The sequence below is a fragment of the Mycetomoellerius zeteki genome, unplaced genomic scaffold (assembly GCF_001594055.1).
Source record: "Mycetomoellerius zeteki isolate Tzet28-1 unplaced genomic scaffold, Tzet1.0 scaffold204, whole genome shotgun sequence".
Lineage (NCBI taxonomy): Eukaryota > Metazoa > Arthropoda > Insecta > Hymenoptera > Formicidae > Mycetomoellerius > Mycetomoellerius zeteki.
The window spans coordinates 322710-345054 of NW_017257000.1; the positions used below are offsets into that span (position 1 = coordinate 322710).

General features: G+C 40.7%; 1 protein-coding gene across 1 annotated transcript; it reads right to left on the reverse strand.

The window, feature by feature from the left end:
* Positions 1-862: 862 nt before the first annotated feature.
* Positions 863-21706, reverse strand: LOC108722468 (uncharacterized). The gene is made up of 7 exons (XM_018447598.1): positions 21403-21706; positions 20508-20738; positions 10193-10306; positions 9919-10005; positions 2884-3084; positions 2562-2747; positions 863-2470 (listed from the first exon to the last, which is right to left on the reverse strand). The coding sequence occupies exons 1-7, from the start codon at positions 21704-21706 to the stop codon at positions 1743-1745; spliced, it is 1851 nt and encodes a 616-aa protein (XP_018303100.1). The 3' UTR covers positions 863-1742.
* Positions 21707-22345: the final 639 nt, after the last annotated feature.

The following is a 22345-nucleotide window of genomic DNA, read 5'->3' on the forward strand; positions in this document are numbered from 1 at the left end:
GCTACGTGTCGGCATTATTGCTCATTTGATCCGATGCGCATCGGAAAATAATGTAGAAAATTGTTTTGCGGTCTTTTTATCTCGATTTCAGGAACGTTGGTCAGCGTGCGGGGTTGACGGGTGCTTTGTCTGTTTTCCATCAATCACGCGGACCTTTTCACCGTGCGGATATCGAGCCTGCCCGTTTTTGCGTGCGGTGCATCCCGCTCGATTGCAATCGCGGCGAATTATTGAATCTGCTGCATCTCGTCCGACCGGATTAGGTTGCACGCGCGGATCGTTCGATACACGATTGCAATTTGTTCACTTTATCGCGAAGGGCTGTAAGAACATTTCAAGTGCCATGCATTTTTAAGAAATAATGGAAGTAAGATGTTTAAAACAATATTAATGTCAATTGTTTAATGCGAAATTTTTTAACTTTAATTATCATGCAAAGAGAATGTGAAATGTTTCATTTTTAAATTAATTATTATTTTTATGAAAAAATAACACGTTAACAAATAATTCTATGATATATATGTATAATTATGATATTTAAGATATATATAATAAACAATGATGCACTTACCAACTTATGAATTGCATGACACGTCCTTAGTGAAATCAACTCTGATCATATAAGAGAGTAAATCAATATCATGGAACGGATGATATTACTTTATTTGATGACGTACTTAAACAATGAATAATTTTGATTAAGGCCAGTAGTCACGCATACATACAGCATCGTCAAAACGACTCCATGGATCATGTAAACAATAATTACGTAATGACATTTGACTATCGATGTCTCTGCTCCTAAACAATAATATTGCCTCATAAAAAGGAGATAATGATTTGAAAAAGAATGTGACTCGGCCAGGATTTGAATTTTTCAATATGATGATATTTACAACGTAGACTGCTCGTAATTTCGCTTGTACCAGGAAACCTCCCAAATGTCATCTGCCACACGAGTATTTTCTTTCCTAAAATCGACGTTACAATACAGTTCGAAGAAGATGATAAATAAAGGATCATGAAAAAACGTAAATCCTGACTTACGAAATTCGTTCTTCAGGATTAAGATACACATGCGCGTTGCGCGCGCTTCAACAGTATATTCGTGTAGTCCATAAGACATTCAGAAAGTTTAAGTATTCTTAATCGGAATGACGAGAGGGTAGTGTGCTTAACGTTTACTTGAAACATTAACTTATATAATAATCGGACGTCATTGTATATATGTACATACTATATATGCGAACGTAAACCCTGGTTAGTCCTCGAGTCCTTGACTGTTCTTAGACGATACCGCAACGGGCATACGAATAGATAAATAACTTTGACAAAAAAGTTCGTCCGAAAGTTTTGATAATTAATTTTCAAGCAGACGATTAACCGCGTTATATTGCGCGAGATGTTCGAGCATCCAACGGGCGTGTTCCGTTTATCCCTCGACAACTTGCCGATGATGATATATCGCTTAGCGTTGCTAAACTATTCTACAACATCGTGCAAGCTCCACTTTTAGGGTTTAAGCCTCGAATTATCGAGACGGAATTAATCAATGTCCGCCGATCTCTTAACGGAAATGAAGTTTTCTTCTGAAAAAACACGATAAAATTTGCCTAGATCATACTTGATTCAATCTGTACTCCTTCGACAATCAATTCCATTCCTCGCCTTGATCATCGAATTCGTTAAGATCATCACGCTTGATGGATTCTCTCACAGAACAAACATACTGACTTTAATTCTTAATAAGGTCTCCACACCTGTCTAGGCTTAGGACTTCTCTCTCTTCGTGATCTGATGGCTTCTCTTTCGACGTCTATCCCATCCTCCTTTCTTCGCGTCGTCAGATCTTGACCGACGTTTTCCTTATCCTGACCCTTCTTCGTGCTAAGATCGACCGTGCCCTCTAGACGGATTTTTACAGTGAGGTCACCGCGACGAGTAATCTGATCCTGATCGATTTGGAGGTCCGAGTCGTTTAAATTCTCTATACTTTGTCGAAGATGAATCGATGCTTCTTGGAAGGTTGCATCTGTAGACGCGGCATCTTCCAGGTCGCTCCTGATCGGCGAGATTCTCGGAGAATCTTGCTCGGGTATTGACTCATCGCTTCTAATGCGGTCTCTATTTAGATCTTGATCGTTCTTATCATCCACTTCGATACTATCGTCAGGACTATCCAGTCCGGATCGACGTAAAGCGCCTTGATCGTCTCCTCTCCGTTCTTCGTCTTTCGTACTGCTCTCGGGACTGTCGCTGCTGCTCCTAAGTTTCCTGAGTTCCTCCAATCGGGCCTGATCCGGCCTCTGCAATCGCTGTTGAGCCATTCTCAAGGCCAAAGCGTGCCATTCTGGCTCCAGGATGTACTGTTGCGTGTGATACAAGGGATTGTAAAGCCAAGAGGACTGTGGTAACAATGGCGCGAATATCGATCCGAAGATAGATCCCGTGGCACCCAGCAGATGAAGACCTGTGTTACAAACAAGGCATCAGTTTCTTCGGGTCATGCACGAAGATTCGAATCGTCGGCTTTAATCTCGGATTAGATATATCTCTTTTACCTTGAAAGTGTGAGTGATGTCCAGACGGGCTGGGTGTCGTAGTAGTAGTGGTCGACTCGGCGGGAGGCGTCGGTGCCGTCACGGAAGCCGTCGTCAACAAGCCCGGTCCGGGGTTGCCGGGTGACGTTGTCGGCGTTACTTCCCTCACCGACACACTGATAGGACCCAAGTCATTCCTCGAAGATTCTTACGGACATATCAATTACATGCCTGTTAATCGTTTAATCTCGCTTGAGAAAACGCTGTATGTTATTTAAATAAAATATTCTCTTGTACGATTTTAATTTTCTTTGGGATTCTTATCCTTTACAAGAATATTTACCGGCGTTAGGCCCAGGTAGCCTCGGGGATCTCTGTTCGATAGCGTGATGAAAGGGGTTGAAGGCTGATGCACCAACCGGCTGTGGATGTGTGTGCGGGTGATGACCGGGAGGCGGTGGAAGACAGTGCGGCGGTAGAGATCCTCGGGGTAACCCGCCCCATCCCTGGCCCGCTCCTTGTTCCAGACCCAGATGTTGCAATCCTGTGCAATCAAAGAAATGCAGATTACACGTTTCCAAGGATTCTGTTTGTTCAACGTCTCCGCTGTCATCACACCACGATGACCTCTATATCGTTTAGAAGGAATATTTGCAATGAAAGACACGTTTACTTTACATGTTACTTACATGTAATTTGTATACATCTACAGAATTAAAATAATGCAAAAATGTTTAGATATGTTAATAGTTATTTAAACGGAAAATTGATATTATAAAATAAAATACGATTTTTTCAGAACAGAATAACGCAATGTAGACGACAGTATCTGAAAGTGACTGATATGATCGTTTTGTGACAAGACGTAACATATTTCTGGGAATCACGGTTGTATAATTTTTGGCAGGTAAACGGTGATCGACTGACAGTTCGAGTCGTAGAAACGCATCCCTTTGACGTAGAGGCGGTTTTGACGTGGATGGACAGTTAAATTTATCCAACAGAGAATGCAGAGACGATCGATCACCTTTTTTTCGATAATAGCCAATATCGCGTGGCCGCACAAGCATGTGTTTGAATGCAATTAAATTTATGACATCAAAAAGTTCGTTCAAGGGTGATCGGTTGGACAAACCGACTGACATAAGTCGCATCGCTGCTTTACTGTATATTTATTTATAAAACAACAAATTCATTTTTTTATTATTCTTTAAAAGCAACACATGCCTCTTTCATAAAGATCACCAACAATAACATCTTTTGATAATTACATTATCTAAAGATTACGAAAAGAAAATTCTATTCCTTTCGATTTATATAATGAGTAAGCGACGTAATATTGATTTTCGGCACGTCGCGGTGTAAGAAGAACGGTGCAAGAAGTAAGCACCGTGGTCATCAACGTGGTATCGGTTTTTCGAAAGACCTTGATCAATAACAGATTATGCCGTCATCTGTGCGGGGCAGTTTAAAAATTCCGTGAAGGCTGCCGCGAAGCCACCGTATGCGATGGGGGGGTAGGAGTTCCGGCGGGGTGGCAAACAGGGGAAACTTGCTTCGACGGAGCGGGGAGAATTGTCCGGTCACTGGCACGAGGGCGTGTCCGTCAAGACACGCAGGTCGTCCCATTGGTTGCTTGCACGCTCCCACCAGTCGCACGGCGACGAGTAGTGGGATGTGAAAAAGCTCGGTAGGGGCTCGAAGGGATGATTTTTAAGCTCTCTTTAAGCCGCGCGCGCTCGCCAGGGAGGACACCGCTATCTCGCGTCGTACCACACCAGCGTGGCACACTGAACGGACTAGCCGTGTGAGAGCTCGTAGCCCTCCTACTTTATGAGGGGGATTAAGAAAACGATAAGAGATGCGCGAAAGCACCGCTGCCACCGAGCTTACGGGAGCCAACGGATGGCTTCTGTTGGCAGGAGCATGAATAAGAACCGCTTTGGTAAGCTCTTCAGACATCCGGATTCTTAGATGACAGATGCATCGCGAGAACTTTATTCAATAATTGACAATTAGTCAGTTTTTCATTTTGTTAATCAAATTTAGATCTTACAGATAATCTTTCACCAATATACCATTGATAAAGTTTGATTCTGAATACTTAAGGTTGAATCATTATTTATGTTGCAATGATAGAATATTTGTATGACAAAATTACACAGGGAAATATGATTTAATCATTGTAATAATTGTTATGATTTTTATATAATTATTAAGATACAATATCAAATTTGTTTCTGAAAAAATTTAATTAATATTCAAAGAATATTTAGCAATTTTTCTTTACTAAAACAATCTTGTCAATTTTATATGAAGTAGAAACATTTGATACGACATGCATCTTTTTTAGAACGATTGTAACATATTTTCAATTTAATAAACCTCGAAAATGCCGTGCACCCTATTTCGGAACTCGCGTGCCGGGTTGGGTTCGGCTGGCGGGCGATAATTCCGAAAACAAATGAAGACTAATGAGGGGTGGGTCAGAGCCGCTGCTACCCTTTAAGGGGTGAGAAATGTTAAGCTTAAACGTTACGGCCCTAGGGTTAGTTGCCTTTGCGTGCCTTCCATCGGGGGCTTTAAGGGATGATGTATTATCGAGCAGCGTGCTCAAAATGTGCTACGTACTTTGGTCGCGCCGTTCCCGAGATGCGGTAATGTGACGTCACGTGTAATATGAGCTTTTAAGCGTAGCTTTATATACGTTTCGTCGCCGAGCCACCCGCGGAGTGAATTAAATTTGGTCACGTCGATTAGAACTCGTTGACGCGACGCGATTTCGACTATACACTTTTTATTCGCAATTATTGTACATATTGCTACAATATCGTAACAGTTTCTTCAAGCCTAGAAATAAATCGCGTGAACCGTGTTTCATCTTCAACATCTTAAATTTTACGCATGAGTTTGCAGCGATGAAACTTAAGAAACGCTTTAAAGACTCTGATTCGAAGCCTGTCACGCAGCTTGCGAACAAAGGGAGAAGTCCTTCAAGTTCTTCGCCTTAAACCTCCTTGATCTCACCACTCTGAGATACATAATAAATTAATTCGCGTATTTTCCTGTCTGTCTTATCTATTCAAATCTATGCAAAACAGGCGTTAAAAACGCCCTTCTTGCTGCTAAGGCGTTAACCCTTGCGGAGCTCGATCTCCCCCTCTTTCCATAGCCTCTTTACTTCCTCTCTGTTACTCTCTCCGACTCGTTCGTCGTTCCTCTTTCCACCCCGCGTTCTATCCTCTAGCTACTGCTGGTTGGATGTCTTTGCACACCCACCCTTTGCGCCCGTTCTCATTATCGCGTCGCAGCAACCCCTAAAATGCCACCCTGGAAAGGTCCCTGGCACCGATCTAAGCTCTACGAGGAGATATTTCGAGAAAGGACGAGAAAATTGCTATCTCTCTCTCTTCCTTTTACTCTATCTTTATCCCACTGCCGCGAAATTTTCTCTTTGAAGTTGAGAAAGAGTGCAAAAATGACGGATCTTTTAAGAAATTGGCAATGCTTAGCGATGCATAAATTTTTATTCTCACCATTTATTATGTTCACGATTATGTAAATATTGTAAATAACTTTAACTTTAATATTATATTGTTATCATTAATTGTGTAATAATTGATTCAATGGATGCACTAGAAATTGATCATGTTGAATGAAAAAAAATAATTTTATCAACACGCATTTTTGTCATTTAATAATTAAAAATTTATTAAGTATACGCATAAATTTTTATATTATTAATTATTAACAGTGTTTAGAGTAGTAAATATTAAGTTTAATAACTGTATATATCAGTCTGATTACGTGACATCGCATAAATGTAGAATGCTATTAGAGAGAAATCGGGTTGAGATAAATCGATTTCAAGGATATCGCGAGACGCTATCAGATTTCTATCTCTTAGGCTCGTTGAATTTTCAACGATAGGAAAGGAGATGAGAGATGAGACCGAGGCTAGAGAGAGCGTCATTAGTTACCGTCGCTTCCAGAGAAAGGTCCCGGTCGCTGGACCTGATTAAAAGACGGAACACCCCGAGACGCCCTTGCAAGACGCACTGGGGAGGTGAAATGTGACGCGAATTTAAAGGATCCGCAGTGATTCGACACGGGGGTGGACAGGAACAACCCTTAAAAAGGTTCCCTTTAAGGACCGCACGCCCGAAGGGTTGTCGCCACGTTCGGTTTTCTGTACACGTGAAAGAGCCCTTTAAACGCGTCGCATCGTAAATCAGGTGCGACGGTATCCAAGTTCGGAAGAGGAATAATCTGACGATCGTAGCAGACCACGATAGGACTTGTCGCGATTAGGCCAATCTAGCAGTCAACATGATTTACGATACTCTCACATTTAAAGTTATAACAGTAGTTTTATGGTAGCGATATATTTACATAAGATAAGTTTCAACAACATATATAAAATATAGAATAAAAATCTACATTTGTCATAATGATTGGTCACAAATTATAGGTTCGGTAAGAAGGGAGATCCGCTTTAAGGAAAGTCGTGAATTTATTGCAAAACGATCCAGAAACGAAGCGACAGTTTTAAACTGAGCGTTCTTAACAATCTCCCCCAAATGAGGTAAAGGCCACCTTATTGAAACAGGGGTCGCGATTTTTCCGGTTCTCTCTCTCCTCAACCCCTCTGCCACCCTGCCTCTCCCTCGTAGGCGGTTAATTGACACGGGAGAGCGGAAAGAGGAAGGGCAGATTGGGGCTGCACGAGCTGTTCTTGTTAACTCGAATCTTGGCACCTCGCGATTTTTCATCCCCTTAGCCAGACTGACAAAGACGACGGCCTCGGCCCTCCGAGACGTGCGCGATCGGGGTGTTTTCGTTCGTGGACAATCTCAGCTACGATCAGCCGTGTGGTATCTGTCACCGGATACATTAATTTTCCCTGAACTTGCTTCTGAATGTATTGCGGAGCTCTTAAAAATTGTTATAATATGTAGCGAAGTCCGAAACAATTCATCTTTCAGATTTGTTAAATTACAAGATTTTGCTATTTGGAATTTTAGTTCATGCATATTATGATTAATATAAGTAATTTTTAATAAAAATAAGAAAAATTTTTTTATTATAACATAGATATTGAAGGAAATGCTTTTGTCGATTACAGAACCTGTTGTTGCAACGAGATTTCGAATTTGAAATACATTTTTCATTCACAATTATTAACATAATATCGTAACAGTATCTTCGAGCTTAAAACTAAATCGCGTAAATTGTATTATAAAATTTTTATAAAAAAATTTTTGTTAAAATAATAAATGTTGCAGTTAAACAAAACAAAAATATTTTCTCACCGAACAAATTTAATTTGTTAATCTTATTTTGTAATATTCATTATTTGTTCGTTTTTTACTATCTTATTTTATTTTACAAATTTACGAGCCTTATCTTTTTCTTATTAAAACAAAGATATTTGTGCAATCTAAAATTAATTACACACTAGAGGACGTATCATTCGATATATTGAGATTGACGAAAGAGATGAAATTAGAAACGACGATATCGGAGATCGAAAGGAAGAAAAGGCGCACGGTCTGTCCGTCAGACTCCGGCGTTCTCATGAAGCCCTTAGGGAGCCCATAAAATTCGTCCCTGCTGTCGAGGTAGGCCCGAACGAAATTTAATAACATCTCCCTAGTTACACCTCAATGGGCACCTTAACAACCCTGCACGGCCAGCCACTCGTCTCACACCCTCAATAGCGCTCTTCCCTTTCTCCTTATCAACCCTCCTGTCGTAGATATCTAATAAACCACCTCTTCAACACCCTTACCTTGTCAGCAATACCCAACGGCTGGGCAGCTTTGAAAGTTCGAAAGGTGCTCGACTGACCGACCCTCTGCTGGACTGGATAGAGGCGCAACCTGTGAGCCGACTGGCGAACCCGGAGCGAAAGGGTTGAAAAAACTCACGAGTACATCACTCGAAATAAACCGATCGATATTCGTTGAATGCCGTTTGCACCCTAGCCGAAACAATGTAGGTGACCCAATTGTACGAATTGTGCAATTAATCCGGGGCGGCGTGCTAAAATCGTACGTCAATAATTATTATAATTTGCATATAATCTCTAATGTATTGATATTCTTTAACATTGACAAAATACTCTGACTGATTTCAGTGAAATGTTAAGCTTGTTAAAATTTTCATAACATTTTTTCGTTTTTTTTTATACCATATTAAAAAGTGAGAGATCACGCGTAGTTTCTGAGATTTATTTAAAAAATGTTGCATAATTTCTGTGATTATATTCAGTCAAAGTGCCAATGATTTAAGGAATTACGTTAGAACAATTTGTGGATCGAATCACGACGACAAGAGGCGCAAAGAGAAGAAAAGTTAAAGCTCTGGCGTACTACCGGGCGCGGCAGTGGCTGATTCTTGATTGAGCAGACCGGGGTTGCGGGGGTTGGACGGAAGTAACAGCGAGAAATCGACGGCAGGACTGCCATCCCGTAGTACGCCTCGGGGATAGGAGGGAGCGAAGCTCCGTTAAGCCGCTTATCATGCCGAAACAATACACTGTCGGTGCACCAGTATCAGTACCCGACCCTCACTGCTCCGGGCTAGTCCCATCAAAATTTGGAGCTTCGAACGAGTTTCAATGGAATTCGTGCCACCCGACTGTCCTGTCGAACCGGCCGGATACCTGAAAACTTTTTCGAAAACGTTGGCGACGGTGAAATTGTTTAAACCATCGTTCATATTACAGCGCACGCATTACTATTTCAAAGAAAAAGTCTGATTGATTATACGCTAAAAATAATTCCGAGTGACATTTCGCGATTTATTTAATGAAATTTTTGCATTTATTAAAAAATTTTTTTGCGAATAGTACTATAAATATCATAACATTGCGATATTAAAAGTAAAAAAAAATGATTCAACTTGATCGCTTAAGTTGGAAAGGTATTTTACCGCGCCGTAAGCCACTCGATGGCAAAGTTAACGGAGTCAAAGTTTATTCGTGACTTCTCCGCGAACGCGAGAACCGAGCGACTTCCTCGAAACGGAAAAGGCAGAGTTCACGCTCGGGGCTTAATCAGAGTCTTCTTCACTTAGAGGCCGGTGGCAAAACTCAATTTTGAGTCGGTGCCTGCCGACGCTCAATTTTGACACCCTTCGCAGCCACGAAGCTAGTGCGCGAGAAGAGGGCGTCGACCCTGGCCCGCCGAAGTTGCCGCAGTTGCTCTCCTCCCGAGAGGGGTACGGCATCGGGGTTGTAAACTTAGTTATCTATCAGGGAGACGTGCCGAGAGGCTGAAGGTGAGTCTCACCGGAACCCAGGTACCCGCTCAAATTCGTTGCGACGAAGATGACGAAGGCTGCGCGTGTCTTTGATTAGAGAGCACCGACTTACCCGACAGTTTGAATCCCAACGGGTCCTGCGGGTGTCCGAAGGGGAATGGACGAGGTCCGAAGTGAAAGGGATGAAAGGCCTGGTGTCCTGCAACGTGGGATGAATTCATGAATTGTCATCGTTGCGACTCGATGGCAAGTTACGAGAATTCGCAATTACCCGAATAATATTTATCAGTTTGCTTTTGTTAATTAAGATTCGTAATTACTTTCTTCCATACATAGATAAATTTTAATGAAAAGTTATTATCTTCGGTAGGTAAAGTTGTACTCACTTGTCTTCGATCGCGGTTCCCTTGGACCGTCCACAGTCACCTTGATCGCTTTCGACAAGGTGGCCACTTGCGGCGGTGATGTTTGCAGCATGATCGTCAGGGTGAAGCTTTTCCCTGAAACGAAAACGAGCACGTCGGGAGGTGAGAAAGAATTATCTCCTAGCGGTAAAACGAGAAACGAGTTTTTCCCAATGGGACCATATAGCATATCGTACTTTGGCTCCGTTGCCAGACCAAAAACCATAAAGACACGGTTGATTCCACTCCTCGGTTTGCGTAGGCTCTATTATTCATATCCAATTCGCCGACCACGAAAAGAAATATTCTCAATATGTACAATCTCATGAATTGCATTTACTTTCTCGATCTATGTCCTGCGTTATTTGAACATTTATTTTATCAAGAGTACATTTGCGTGTCGAGGTGAAACGAATCCGTTAAATACAAAAAGAGTAACAACAACATAAATTAAACAAATGTTATAATTTGCAATTCAGTAATGTAACTCTTATGTACAACATGTGTTAAATTACATTTATATTATTGATTGGGAAAATTATATTATTGTGATGTAATATTACTCCCATACAACGCAGATTATTGCAGCAACATTGCAATGTTCCAGTAATATTGCATTCATATTGAAAGTATTGCAGCAATGTTGACGCAAGTTTCTGATCTGTATGGGATTGTTATTTTAAGAGACACGCTTTACAAGCATTTACGTAATGATGACTGCCACTTTATGTGTTAATCAAATTGACGTTCGGACGTTAATCGAATGGCTGCAGCTATCGCAATTGATTGGATTGAAATTTCTTGGCGGATTTAATCCGTAATATCGCAAAGGATATGTGCTTGACGGCATGCACGGGCAAAATGACAATGTAGCGCGTGGTGCGCTCGCTGGAAACAAAACACAAATGTGCCGGAAGTAAGGGGTGAACGAGTGACGCCACTGCGTCGATGTTTGTTCCCGCATAGGCTGGAATATGTTAATATTGCCGGCGCTAAACGCGACCCTCTGATATTCGCAGTTCCCCGTCACGCGCGATTTCGTTGTTTTATCTTTCAACAACATTCGGTAGTTCAATAGATGAGATATCCTCCCCTCGTAATTTCGAAACGATAATTTGTCTGATATAACATCTTGAAATATTGCTTTTAACAAAATATATTTGCAATATTGAAGTAATTGTATTTTCTTGTGAATATTGTATTATTATTTTTATTATTTCCTAGATATTAAAATAGCAATAATAATAATAATAATCTTTGAAGTGTAAAAGGACCAGAGAAGTATGCTCGCATACAGCACACTAATGTTGAACCAACATCTCAGCAACATTTAATTGCAACATTATAAATGTGTCAACATCGAAAAGAGTCAACGTTGAAAAACATTCACACTTCAACAGCCAACACTGCACTGTCTTAGCAACGTTCTTTCACATTCTGTGCTGCATGAGATAGACAAGTGCATAGTAAAAAATGAAGTAAGAAAGGTACATTTTAAAAAATGAGACATCAGCATAATGCTGCCTTAAAGCCTGAGTCTACAATAAAAATACAATAGAAATAAAAATAACACATATGGTACATACACAACGAAATACGAAAATAATAAATTGCTGATTAACGAAATGTCATTTTGACATCGAAGTGATAATAAATGACGTTAGCTTGCTACTTACACTATTAAATCTATAGTGTCAACTTAATTTAATTTAATTAATTCATTTAAGTCGCGACTGCTCCTACTAAATATATCGTATTATTTTATACTAAAACGATAATTAAATTTAACACAATATATTTAACAGTGTAGGTTTAATAATTTAGAAATATAAGCGTATTCTGTATTTTCATTTTTTTTTAAACAATATATCTTATCGTGATTATATTTTAGCGTTGGTTAAGACTAAGGTACATACATTAAAGTACCGTTTCTGATTTTTCTAATTTAAATATCTCGCATTAATATATTCGCACGTTAATGTTTTTCGTTCTCCAAGTCCGTCGATGACCTGAAACAATATTGGCAAACGCGCAGATGAAGTGCGACTCGTAACTGGCCGGGCCGTTTACTAAATTTCGATGTTTTCGGCACAAATATTTCAATCGATGAAGCGCGCGTCGCACGGAATTTGTCACGCGTTCGACGCATCGAACTCAGTCCCGGTAATCGCGCGTACGCGAAATAAAATGCGCGGGGACGGCCAGCCCATCTCGTTGCGTCGCGTCGCATCGCAATACCGAACGAAGAAAATAGCAGCGGGCGAGATATGTTCACGAGTAAAGCAGGACATTTACGCGCTTTTCCGCGCTCCGCGACAATAAAGTTATACAGCTTATAATGGCGTCGCCAAGTGCGGCCGGCTCCCGATATGTACACGCGCGCGTGGTCGGGTAGTTTTATTTTATGGTGGCGCGACCAGCCCCCGGTAAACGACCGCGTTTTTACGGTGAACCACGACATTTAACCGGCTTACCGCTCGTCGCCGGGCGAAATACCGGACTTTAACTTCGCCAAGGGAGCCGTGCCATTTCCAGCGCGCTCCCTTTTGCGACGCGCGCTGATTGGCCGCTATTTTCGCGCCACGTTGTTTCACAATGTCTATTCAAATATCTTATCACGACTTTTACATTTTCTGCATTGTATTTTGTTTCATCTTGAAATATATTGGGCTTAGACGTAACGCCTATTCTATAATTGCATAAGCATAGTTGTAAGTGGTTGTAGTTGTAAGAATTGACCAATCACAGTCACACATTCTTTTCGTACTTGACTGTGATTAGTCAATTCTTACTACAATCACTTATAATTATGCTTACGGCTATTGTAGAACAGGTATTATGTGTACAATAGATATGCAAAGTAAGCTTGATACATATATAAGAAGTAAGAAAAAAAATTGAACAATCACAATTAAATGTGAGAAGCATAATCGACGATGATTAGTCAATTTCTTACTTTTACTTCTTGCACCAAGTTTACCCCACATATTTTAGACGACGCATTAAGACCCGTCTATGATACAGTAGTAAGCTTGGTTTAAGAAGTAAGAGTAAGAAATAAAATTTATTTATTTCGCTTACGCCTACATCTACATCTATTCTAAACTCTTATACCTATTCTTACTTCTTAAACCAAGCTTACTACATGTATTCTAGACGGGCCTATAGGCGTAAGCGAAATAAATTAATTTTATTTACGGGCTTTATATTACGGGCCTTAAAGACCCGTCTACAATACACGTAGTAAGCTTGGTTGAAGACGTAAGAGTAAGAAATTGACCAATCACAGTCGATTATTCTTTTCACAATCGACTGTGATTGATCAATTTTTTATTTTTCTTACTCCATGTATTGTAGACGACGTATAATAATTAAGGCTATAGCATGACAAATTTAAGTAGTAATAGGGACGGAGACTTGATTTTTCTGGGTGTGGAATCATCCAAACGGGGGGAGATTTCAAAATAATACAAATGTTTTATCTTTCGTTGTATGCGTGAAATATATTTCTACGTATAGTAGTCAAATACCGTAGTCAAATACTGTTTTTTTGTCAAATCATTCGAATTAATTTTGTTAAATATCTCTAATTCTGGGTGTGGAATTCAATACCCATAGGAGCTTTAGGTGTGAAAAGCTCCATATCCTCCATAAGGAAGTCTCCGTCTATGAGTAATAAGATGTAAGTACGAAGCAAATCAACATTTTGGATTTGCTACTGCTTACGTTATTGCCTTATGTCTCTACTATGATTAGCTAATTCGCTTACTGCTTACATCTTAGTGTATTATGTTTTTTGTGTGCCATAGTCTTTATAACTGCGTATTCCCTGATCTTATAATTAGCATCGTTAGAATTTAGCGTTAGGAAGAATTGAACATACGAGTATATATAAGCATTTTTCTTCAATCCTATCAGCGTCTCTTTTTAATTCGATACTTAATTCAGCTTACTCTTTCTAAACTGATAGTGACAACTTTATAGAAATGAACAATCTATTCTTATTACGTTTATGGTATTAGGTTTATACCATAAAATCGACGATTAATCTTTCGATTTTATCTTTTACCTTCTTCTCAAAAAATTAATTTTCTAAGTAATAAGTGGTTTGTCATACATATTCAAATAATACAGACTCCCAATGATATTTCGAATTTCATGTTTCACGTTGAAAGATTCTGTTGGAGAAATTTCGTGGCTGAGAGTTAACGAGACCGAAGTTTATTGCCAACGTGGTGTCAGGCGCGAGAGGGCGGCGGCAATGCGAATCAGGGGTGATGGCAGGCATTTTGAGGGTGTTTATGAGGCATTATGTGTAACTCGCTGGAAGAACGATCTACCCTTCGGAGTCTACAGCGCTCTCCCCTCTACCCCTGACTTATCTACGTCTAGCGAGATTCTAATTCATCGGTTGTACACGAATGAGATTCATGATGGCCAATTGCACGTGAAAACTGACTTTCTCAAATCTCTTCGAGATGTTGCAATGATCCGATTACAACAAAATTGATTTACTTCGCGATTTACGAGAGTGGGAAATATTGCGCGACTTTTTTGGCCGCTTTCTTGTTTTAAGCACTTCTTTATGTACCGAGGATTTTATTCATCCTACGATAGTATCCTTTGCATTTACAAACAAGTTTGAAAAAATTACTAATCCACACGCATCGTACGTCACTTTTATCCAACAAAATATTGCCTGGTCGCAGACGCGATTGAGAGGATCCATAAAGATTATGATGTCCGAGTGGACTGTAGAATTTTTATACTGGACTTTTTCGAAAGATTATTGAAGGGCTCGCGAGTTTCGTGCGGCAGTGTCCTGTATTAGCATTTCTCAAATCTAGATTTAAAAATTTGTGTTAAAAGTAAAGATTCTTGCATAAGGTGATTAATTGTAACCGAGATACGTTTAGTTTTAAGTTTTTGTAAGAACACAAAATGTTCTCACGTATTCTCGCGACGATTTAAGCCAAACGAATCGGCTGAGAAATTAATTCGGACAAGGTTGGCTCGCGTCCACTTACGCGATAAGAATTGCACGAGAAGACACGAGAACGCTGGCGTTCGCCCTAAGTTTACTCAGGGATCATGCAGTGTTAAAAACTCCCCTGTTTGCCGGCGAAGCGAGTATGGGGGTTGCTCGGATCGTTATTTCGGAGTGTTTGTCGTGTTTTAAGATTCTGACGTTTTGACTACCCGAATCGTGGTAAACGAGGCTGAGCGTGTGCCTTCGTGACATGTTTGGAAAGAAATTCTTTTTTATCTTTATCTTCTCACACACGCACCATTCAAAATCTTAAACTAACATTGGGAATCAATTAACAGTTTATTATCAATATTAATAATACGTACTTTTATTAATTTTTTAACAACGGCATTATTGAAAATAAATGATGATTAATTACAAAAATGAAGTATCATCGCATAAGCATATTTTATGATTGATTTCGCCAAAATCTTGCTGCAAAATAATTTTCTACGGCTCTAATCTTATAAACGAATATTGGAAACCAATTAAAAATTAATTATAAATATTAATGATATGTATTTTTACCAATTTTTTATAATACGGCATTATTATCGGCATTAATAGATGACTGATTATAAGAAGAAAATCATTCGTATGTCTGATGATTGTTCCGCAATGATTTCACCGAAATCTTGCTGCGGAATAAATTTCTGTGGAGATCAGTTCTCACCGGTAATAATCGCAACGTCGAGCATAACGACTTTCAGATGCGACAGCGCGACTGGGCGAGCGGTCATTGAAGCGTTTGCAAAAGCCTGCCTTGCTGTTGGCGCGACGGAATGAGGAGCGAAAAATATCGAGAAAATAAAGTAGGGAAACGTGGAATTAATATATGTGAAAGAAACGGATATGTACGTACGTATGCGACTCATACTACAGACCAGAGCGGAAAATAATGTTTAATCGGTAGAAAATCTCGGCGCAGTCATCCGCCATAGAATCGTGCGTTTCTCGACCTCCCCGTGCCCTCGCAGTCCCTTCCGCGATCCCTTACTTGACCGAGGGATGGATTTTTTAATTTTTAATTGGCAAAAAACGTCGCCGCGAGGTGGTCGCCGGCGAGATTCGTCAACCGCTCTCGCGGATTTAACTGGCGTATTCGGGTTCTTGGAAACGCTAATATCTTCTAACGTTGGAAGTTTCATTTCTTCAGAGAATTATCCGTCGTTGTCACTGGAAATTAATTTTTATATTTCGAAAACAGACTTGTTTTGAAATGTTGGTGTTTGTTAAAGCTTGAAGTAAGTCTTCTAGAAATTTTAAATAAAACCATTGTTTGATATAATAATTTTTATTTTCTAAAATAGACACAAGTCAGTATTTTTTTTAGATGAACGTTACTAATGAAATATCTGTGGTCCGTTGTAATTCGGGAAATTAGCCAACCGAGGGGAACTTTTTCGTGAATTGGACACGCTTCAAAGCAAATTATTGTCGATGCAGGAACAAGTGATTGCAACAGGGGAAATTAATTTTTGTATTTCAAAAGTAGATTTATGTTCGAACGTTGGCGTTGATTAAAGCTCGAAATAAATCTTTTGGAAATTTGAAACCGTAATTGTTTGGTATTATTTTATGTTTTGAAAACAAACGATCTCGTTCCTTACTCGGCAGATTTTTCTTTTTTTTAGTTGAGCGTTGCTAATGAAGTGGCTGTGGCTCGTTATAATTCGGGAGATTAGCAAATCGAGGGGAACTTTTTCGTGAATTGGACACGCTTCAAAGTAAAGCATTGCCGATGCAGGGGCAAGTGATTGCAACAGCTGTTCGGTCGACCGAACAGAGACTCGCTATTTTAAAAGGTCGATGAAAACGAACGTCGACCCTTTTCAACGACGACGGACCTTTACGACTTATTAAATCATTTTCGTCTCGTACGAAACTCTTCACGGCAGTCTCTACGAATAACTTTTCACAGTTTCGTTATCGCGAAAGAATTTTGTGCTGTCTTACGTAAAATAAGAATTGTTCGTTATCATTTTAATCAGTTGAGAATATATTATTTTATCTGACAAGAAATATCGCTGCGTAGTTTATATGTGACAATTTAGAAGCATTCTATAGCGTGATAATAATGACTAAAGTGTCGATATTTGAGCCATGTGTTTTTCTTTCGAATCATAAAGGAGATATCGAAGATTCGGATCTGCACTCGCAACAGCGGCAGACTCGGACCCTATGTTGCAACGCTTGCTATGCGGCGGTGATCTAAAACGAGTTCTCCTTCCACGAGAAGGGAGAAAAAGAGAGAAAAAGAGAGAGAAAAGCGGAGAGCGGAGGCGGCTCTACGGGCGAGACGGGGATCCATTGCGCCAGGACATCGGTCAGGATCTGGCTGTCGATAGTCGGAGCTTTCCCTCGGATTCTCGCGCTCTCTTCCTGCCTATACCTCGGCCGGACCGTCATAAAACACAGGTAACTCCGGTATTTATGCCCGTCGTTTTTACGCCCGTCGCCACCCTCTCCCGTCGCGCCGCACCGCGCCGTGCTCTCCGCTCATCCGCACCCTCAACACCAATGCATCGCAGAGAAACACGTATATATATAGCCACGTCTCCGTACGGCCCGTGACTCCTAGCAGTCGGAGGTTGACGCTAATCCCTGTCGGGAGCGAAAGGGGTGGCCGAGTGATATACGCCCCTGCGCCGGTATGATAATATTCCGCCGTCACCCCCGTAACCCCTGACCGTAGTCGTTACACTCGCTAGCCGCACACATCGCGCTAGAAGAGGTCCCTCTTTTGGGTCAGCGCGTAAGACCGAATGAAAGCGATTATAGTCGATTAAAAAGGGTCGGAGCAAATCGGCGCGAGTCAGAAAAAAAACTTGCCGACTTGACTGACGCGTCCAAGTTTTTCTCACATTCGACCTCATCCGTGTTTATTCGTAATAAAAAGGATTTCTCGGAAAAAACAATCAACTAGTGATAAAATGAGGATTCCTCGGAAAACGTAACGGTATGTTAATTTATCGTCGTTCTTATCTTTATAAAGAAAATTATTTTTATATGTAACAATGCATCTAGGCGGAATATCTTTTCGAGATTCGAAGAACTCTGTTTCGTACACGTAGCGAGTTAAAAAAATTTGAACTTTAACTAATCTGCTTTTCGGTGGATATGTCTACCAAACTACTAGCACAAGACCTACGCGAGCAGATGAGCGTTTACTCTTCATTTTCTTCGCACCACGCGGATTTCGGCCGCCACCCCATCAACGTCGTCACGCATTTCGACCACGATCAATTCTCTTCGTCCGCATTCGCAATATTAAATTGGCCTGACAAAGCCCGCGGGCGAACATGAGACAAATATTTGCAGCCGAAAAAGTCGGTAGTGCGCGAACATGGGATACGTGCAAAACAACGAAGGCAAAAAAGCGAGTGGAACGCGTGAGGAATCTGTATATAAAATGCACTCCGGGGTTCCTCGTCTCGTTGTGGTATTATGCAGCGATATGCGCGACGTGACTCGCTAACAAACATCATAAATTTTCGATTTGTTTAACGGGCTCTGTTTGCCCTTTCTTTTGCAGATAATAATGTTCACCTCTTTTATAGTCAGTCTTTACGCGGAGCGCTTAATTCTTTTTCCCTTTTTGTAAAATTTTCTTTTCTGTTGTTACGTTTGTCGCACGCACGACATAATTTCCAATCGATATGTTTGAAACGCATCGCGATGGACAGGATATTCAAATTTAATGTAGAAATTCACTGGTGCAAGATGCAGAGAAAGAAAAATCTCCGCCGATCTGGCGATCATGATACGCGCACGGAACGACCTTGCATCACTCATCATATAGGGAATCTAGAGGCATACCGTTGCATACCGGCGGTAGTTAGGGGCTGCCCGTAATACAGTAATGAGGGCTTACTGCCATGGAAACCAAAGCCGCTTACAGCCAACCACTCTACCTCCATCTACCCCCCTTCGCACTCCCGTCCCTCTCGCTTGCGCTTCGCTATCCCATCCTACAATTTCCTATATATCCGCGATATCTTCATTCACGAGTCTCGCTAAAAAATTCTGGAAACCGTTTCCCGGGTCTCCATTGTTCCGTAACGAGTATCTTGGATCTCTCCATTTTTTAAGAGGAATGTGAAGTGCGACTAACGGTATCCTAAATCCTAACACGCCGTTTGGATGATATTTGAAATCGCTTGTAAGTAGGCTGTTATTCAGGAAAAAATGCGCCAACGAATTACAATAATAATTTATGATTATGTATTCTGAAATAATCGCCGAAATAAGCTTGGTGGGAAGAAGAAGAGCGCCATTTAGGGTCTACCGTCGGACAAAAGTAGCGCGGAACTCGTCGATATTGCAAACCCCGCAATTTCCTTTTCCAATTTGCCATAAACAAGTCGACCACCCCCTCGTTAACTGGGTACCGCCCGTGACTGCTCTCTCGAAAGTTCGACGTCGTCGGAAAAAGACGAGAAAAGGGAGAGCGATGGGAGAAGGCGGACGAAGAGAACGATGGTGCAACTCGGTCGAATTAAAGGAATTAAAGGACGCCTCGTTATTCGTATCTTCCGATTCCCTACCTCGATTTCTATACGTGGAAAAAGGAGAGACGAGGGAGATGAAAAAAAAGGATGTTGAAAAGTTTGCTCCTTTCCTGCTGCGATCTAGGTTCTCTCGTGCCGCTACTTTCCTCCCCGCGCTACTTCAAGACTCCTCTTCAAGGAGCGAACGTTTGCATTAACCGTCCGTAATGGCTGCGATTATTAGGGAGCATTATTCAGAGACCTCGGACCCCAATTTTTTCTCCCCTCGTCGCTCTCGCGTTCCGCTTTCTCGGACGAAAGAAACGTTGAATTATTGAAACGCGGAGCCGGGAATTAAAAAATCTCCGCGTGCGCTTTCTTACCCTGACGTGGCGCGGAGTGGGCGGCAGTCGCGAGGAGATACCGGGTCACGATATTTGTCGCGTGAATTAAAAATGAGGATGGAATGAGGGGCCAGGTGGTGGCTCGTGCTTGGCTTTCGACGCGGGAAAAACGAGGCCATCAGTCGGGGCACCACCTTAATGTAGCGAAGTCTGAATGATTTAAGATGCCGCATTGGAAGAAAAGGCGAACCAGCGGAAAACTGATTGAGTTTCCGACGTCAATCAATGAGAGTTATTTTTGTAAAGCAAATATACAAAGTTATCGAGAATGAGAAAAGAGGAGATATATTTTCAAGTGTTTTATCATATTAATATTTAAATAAAAATTATAATTATGTGAATCAGAGGTTATCTTAATAATTATTAGGACTTACCTCTACCACTTCGACCGACGAACCTAAGATCATTAAATTTGGCGACCTGGTTTTTCATTAGAGCAGTAGAATTTCGTAGTTCCGCGCAACAATTCTCATCGTTTCCGGCCCGAACGGTCACGAGGGTACCATCTCCAACTTCGCCGAGGGCTACTACCTTGAAGGCTACCGGAAGGGTCTTGTTCGACCTCCAATGTGACGGCAATACCGTGCACACCACATGTGGGCAACCTTGTATGAGCATAAAAAAACTATTCTTTATCGAAATTAACACATATAAATTTGTTTTTATTAAGTGTATCGAGTTATATTAAATATTATTCCATTTACGTTTCAGATATAATGAAAATTATTTTTTCAGATTTAGGATTATTTAAAAAAACGAAAAATACTTTTTTATATACAATAAATAATATTAGATTGTGAATTCACATGGAAAGAACAAATTTGATGAAGTATCTAAAACTTTAGCTAAATACAGATCTAAAAATAATTTTGTTTTGATCAAAATAATTTTGTAGGATGCTCCAACTGAACGGCCAGAATGTTAAATTTTGTGCAACGTTGTCATCAATGTTTAAGCGTTCTATATAATTATTTTGATGTTCCAATAAAATTATCTTCAGATCTAGATCTAATTGAATTCATAGATTATTAACAAAACCTTTCTTTTCGTACTGGATCTTAATGCTTAATGTTTCGCGTGAATTATTATCCAGTTCTGTAACTACTTTTTATAGTTTTATAAAAGTTAAAATAACGTTTCTTAAATTTCCACCAAACTTTTTATTTTTATTTCTTTTGTATATTATATCATGGTAGGAATATGACAACGAGATAGGAAATAATCGTACACAGTGAAATTACTTTTATATTATACAAATGTCGATTTTACCTGTACGAATAAGTTCTCCAGGATGCTCGGCGAGAAGTCCATCCAGTGTCCTCTCGGCAAGCAGATCGGCGGTGAGAGCATAATCGGGAAGATGATTTCCGCCAGCCGAACCTTGAGGAGGAACCTCGTTGGCCAAGTGCATTCTTCTCCTCGAGGACGAGGCCCGGGTCCTCCGTATTCTGGGCCCGTTGATTTGACTCACTGCTTGGTGCACCTGATGACTGCCACGCACTGATCTGGGATCAGGATAATCTAGGCCAGGAGGCCGATCCTCGGGTCGAACATCTCGCGAAGGATTCGTCATGAGAACGATGTCATTAATTCTCTTGATTGAGATGTCACCTTCTCCTACGAGCTTTTCGAATGGGTTCGGTTGCTCAATTGTTTACGTTTTACTTTTCCAAACTCTAAACGAAGTATATGTACACGCGATCCGTGACGAGGGGATCGATTCTTATGATCAATTTCGATATGATGCTTGGTCCTTTGATGATACGTCTGCGTTTGTGATATATATACTTTATTAAGTAAGTTACAATCCCTTATTCCGCAAACTGAAGTTTTGTCGTTAACAATTGATTGTTATATTCGACATGCAAGATCGGTCAATATATCGAGTCCACTTGATAACAATCTAAGAACGTTATAAGCATAAGTTGATTTCACCAATAATGAGGAACACATTACGAATGCCGATATCTGCTTCCGGCGAGAATTGGATTTGTTTCCTTCGGAATCGAGAGGCACGCGCGACTTTTCGGCGGCTTTCTCGGCCCTCGCGGGCCCCTAGACTTCTTTGATCCTTATTTCATTATCATGCCGCGGGGTGCAGGCATGAGGCATCCGTTTGCAAATTCTTCGTCTCGATTGCCAACTCGCGGAGAAAATTCGTTTTATTGGAATCGTCGGCAATCTCGACGACCCTTGTTTCTACGTATTCTTT

Coding starts and splice junctions, on each gene's coding strand:
- LOC108722468 (XM_018447598.1), bottom strand. CDS start 21,706: ATGACGAATCCTTCGCGAGATGTTCGACCCGAGGATCGGCCTCCTGGC. Junction 20,739..21,402: donor TGGAGAACTTATTCGTACAG/GTAAAATCGACA, acceptor TGCTCATACAAG/GTTGCCCACATGTGGTGTGC. Junction 3,085..9,918: donor GTTGGGATTCAAACTGTCGG/GTAAGTCGGTGC, acceptor TTGATTGCACAG/GATTGCAACATCTGGGTCTG.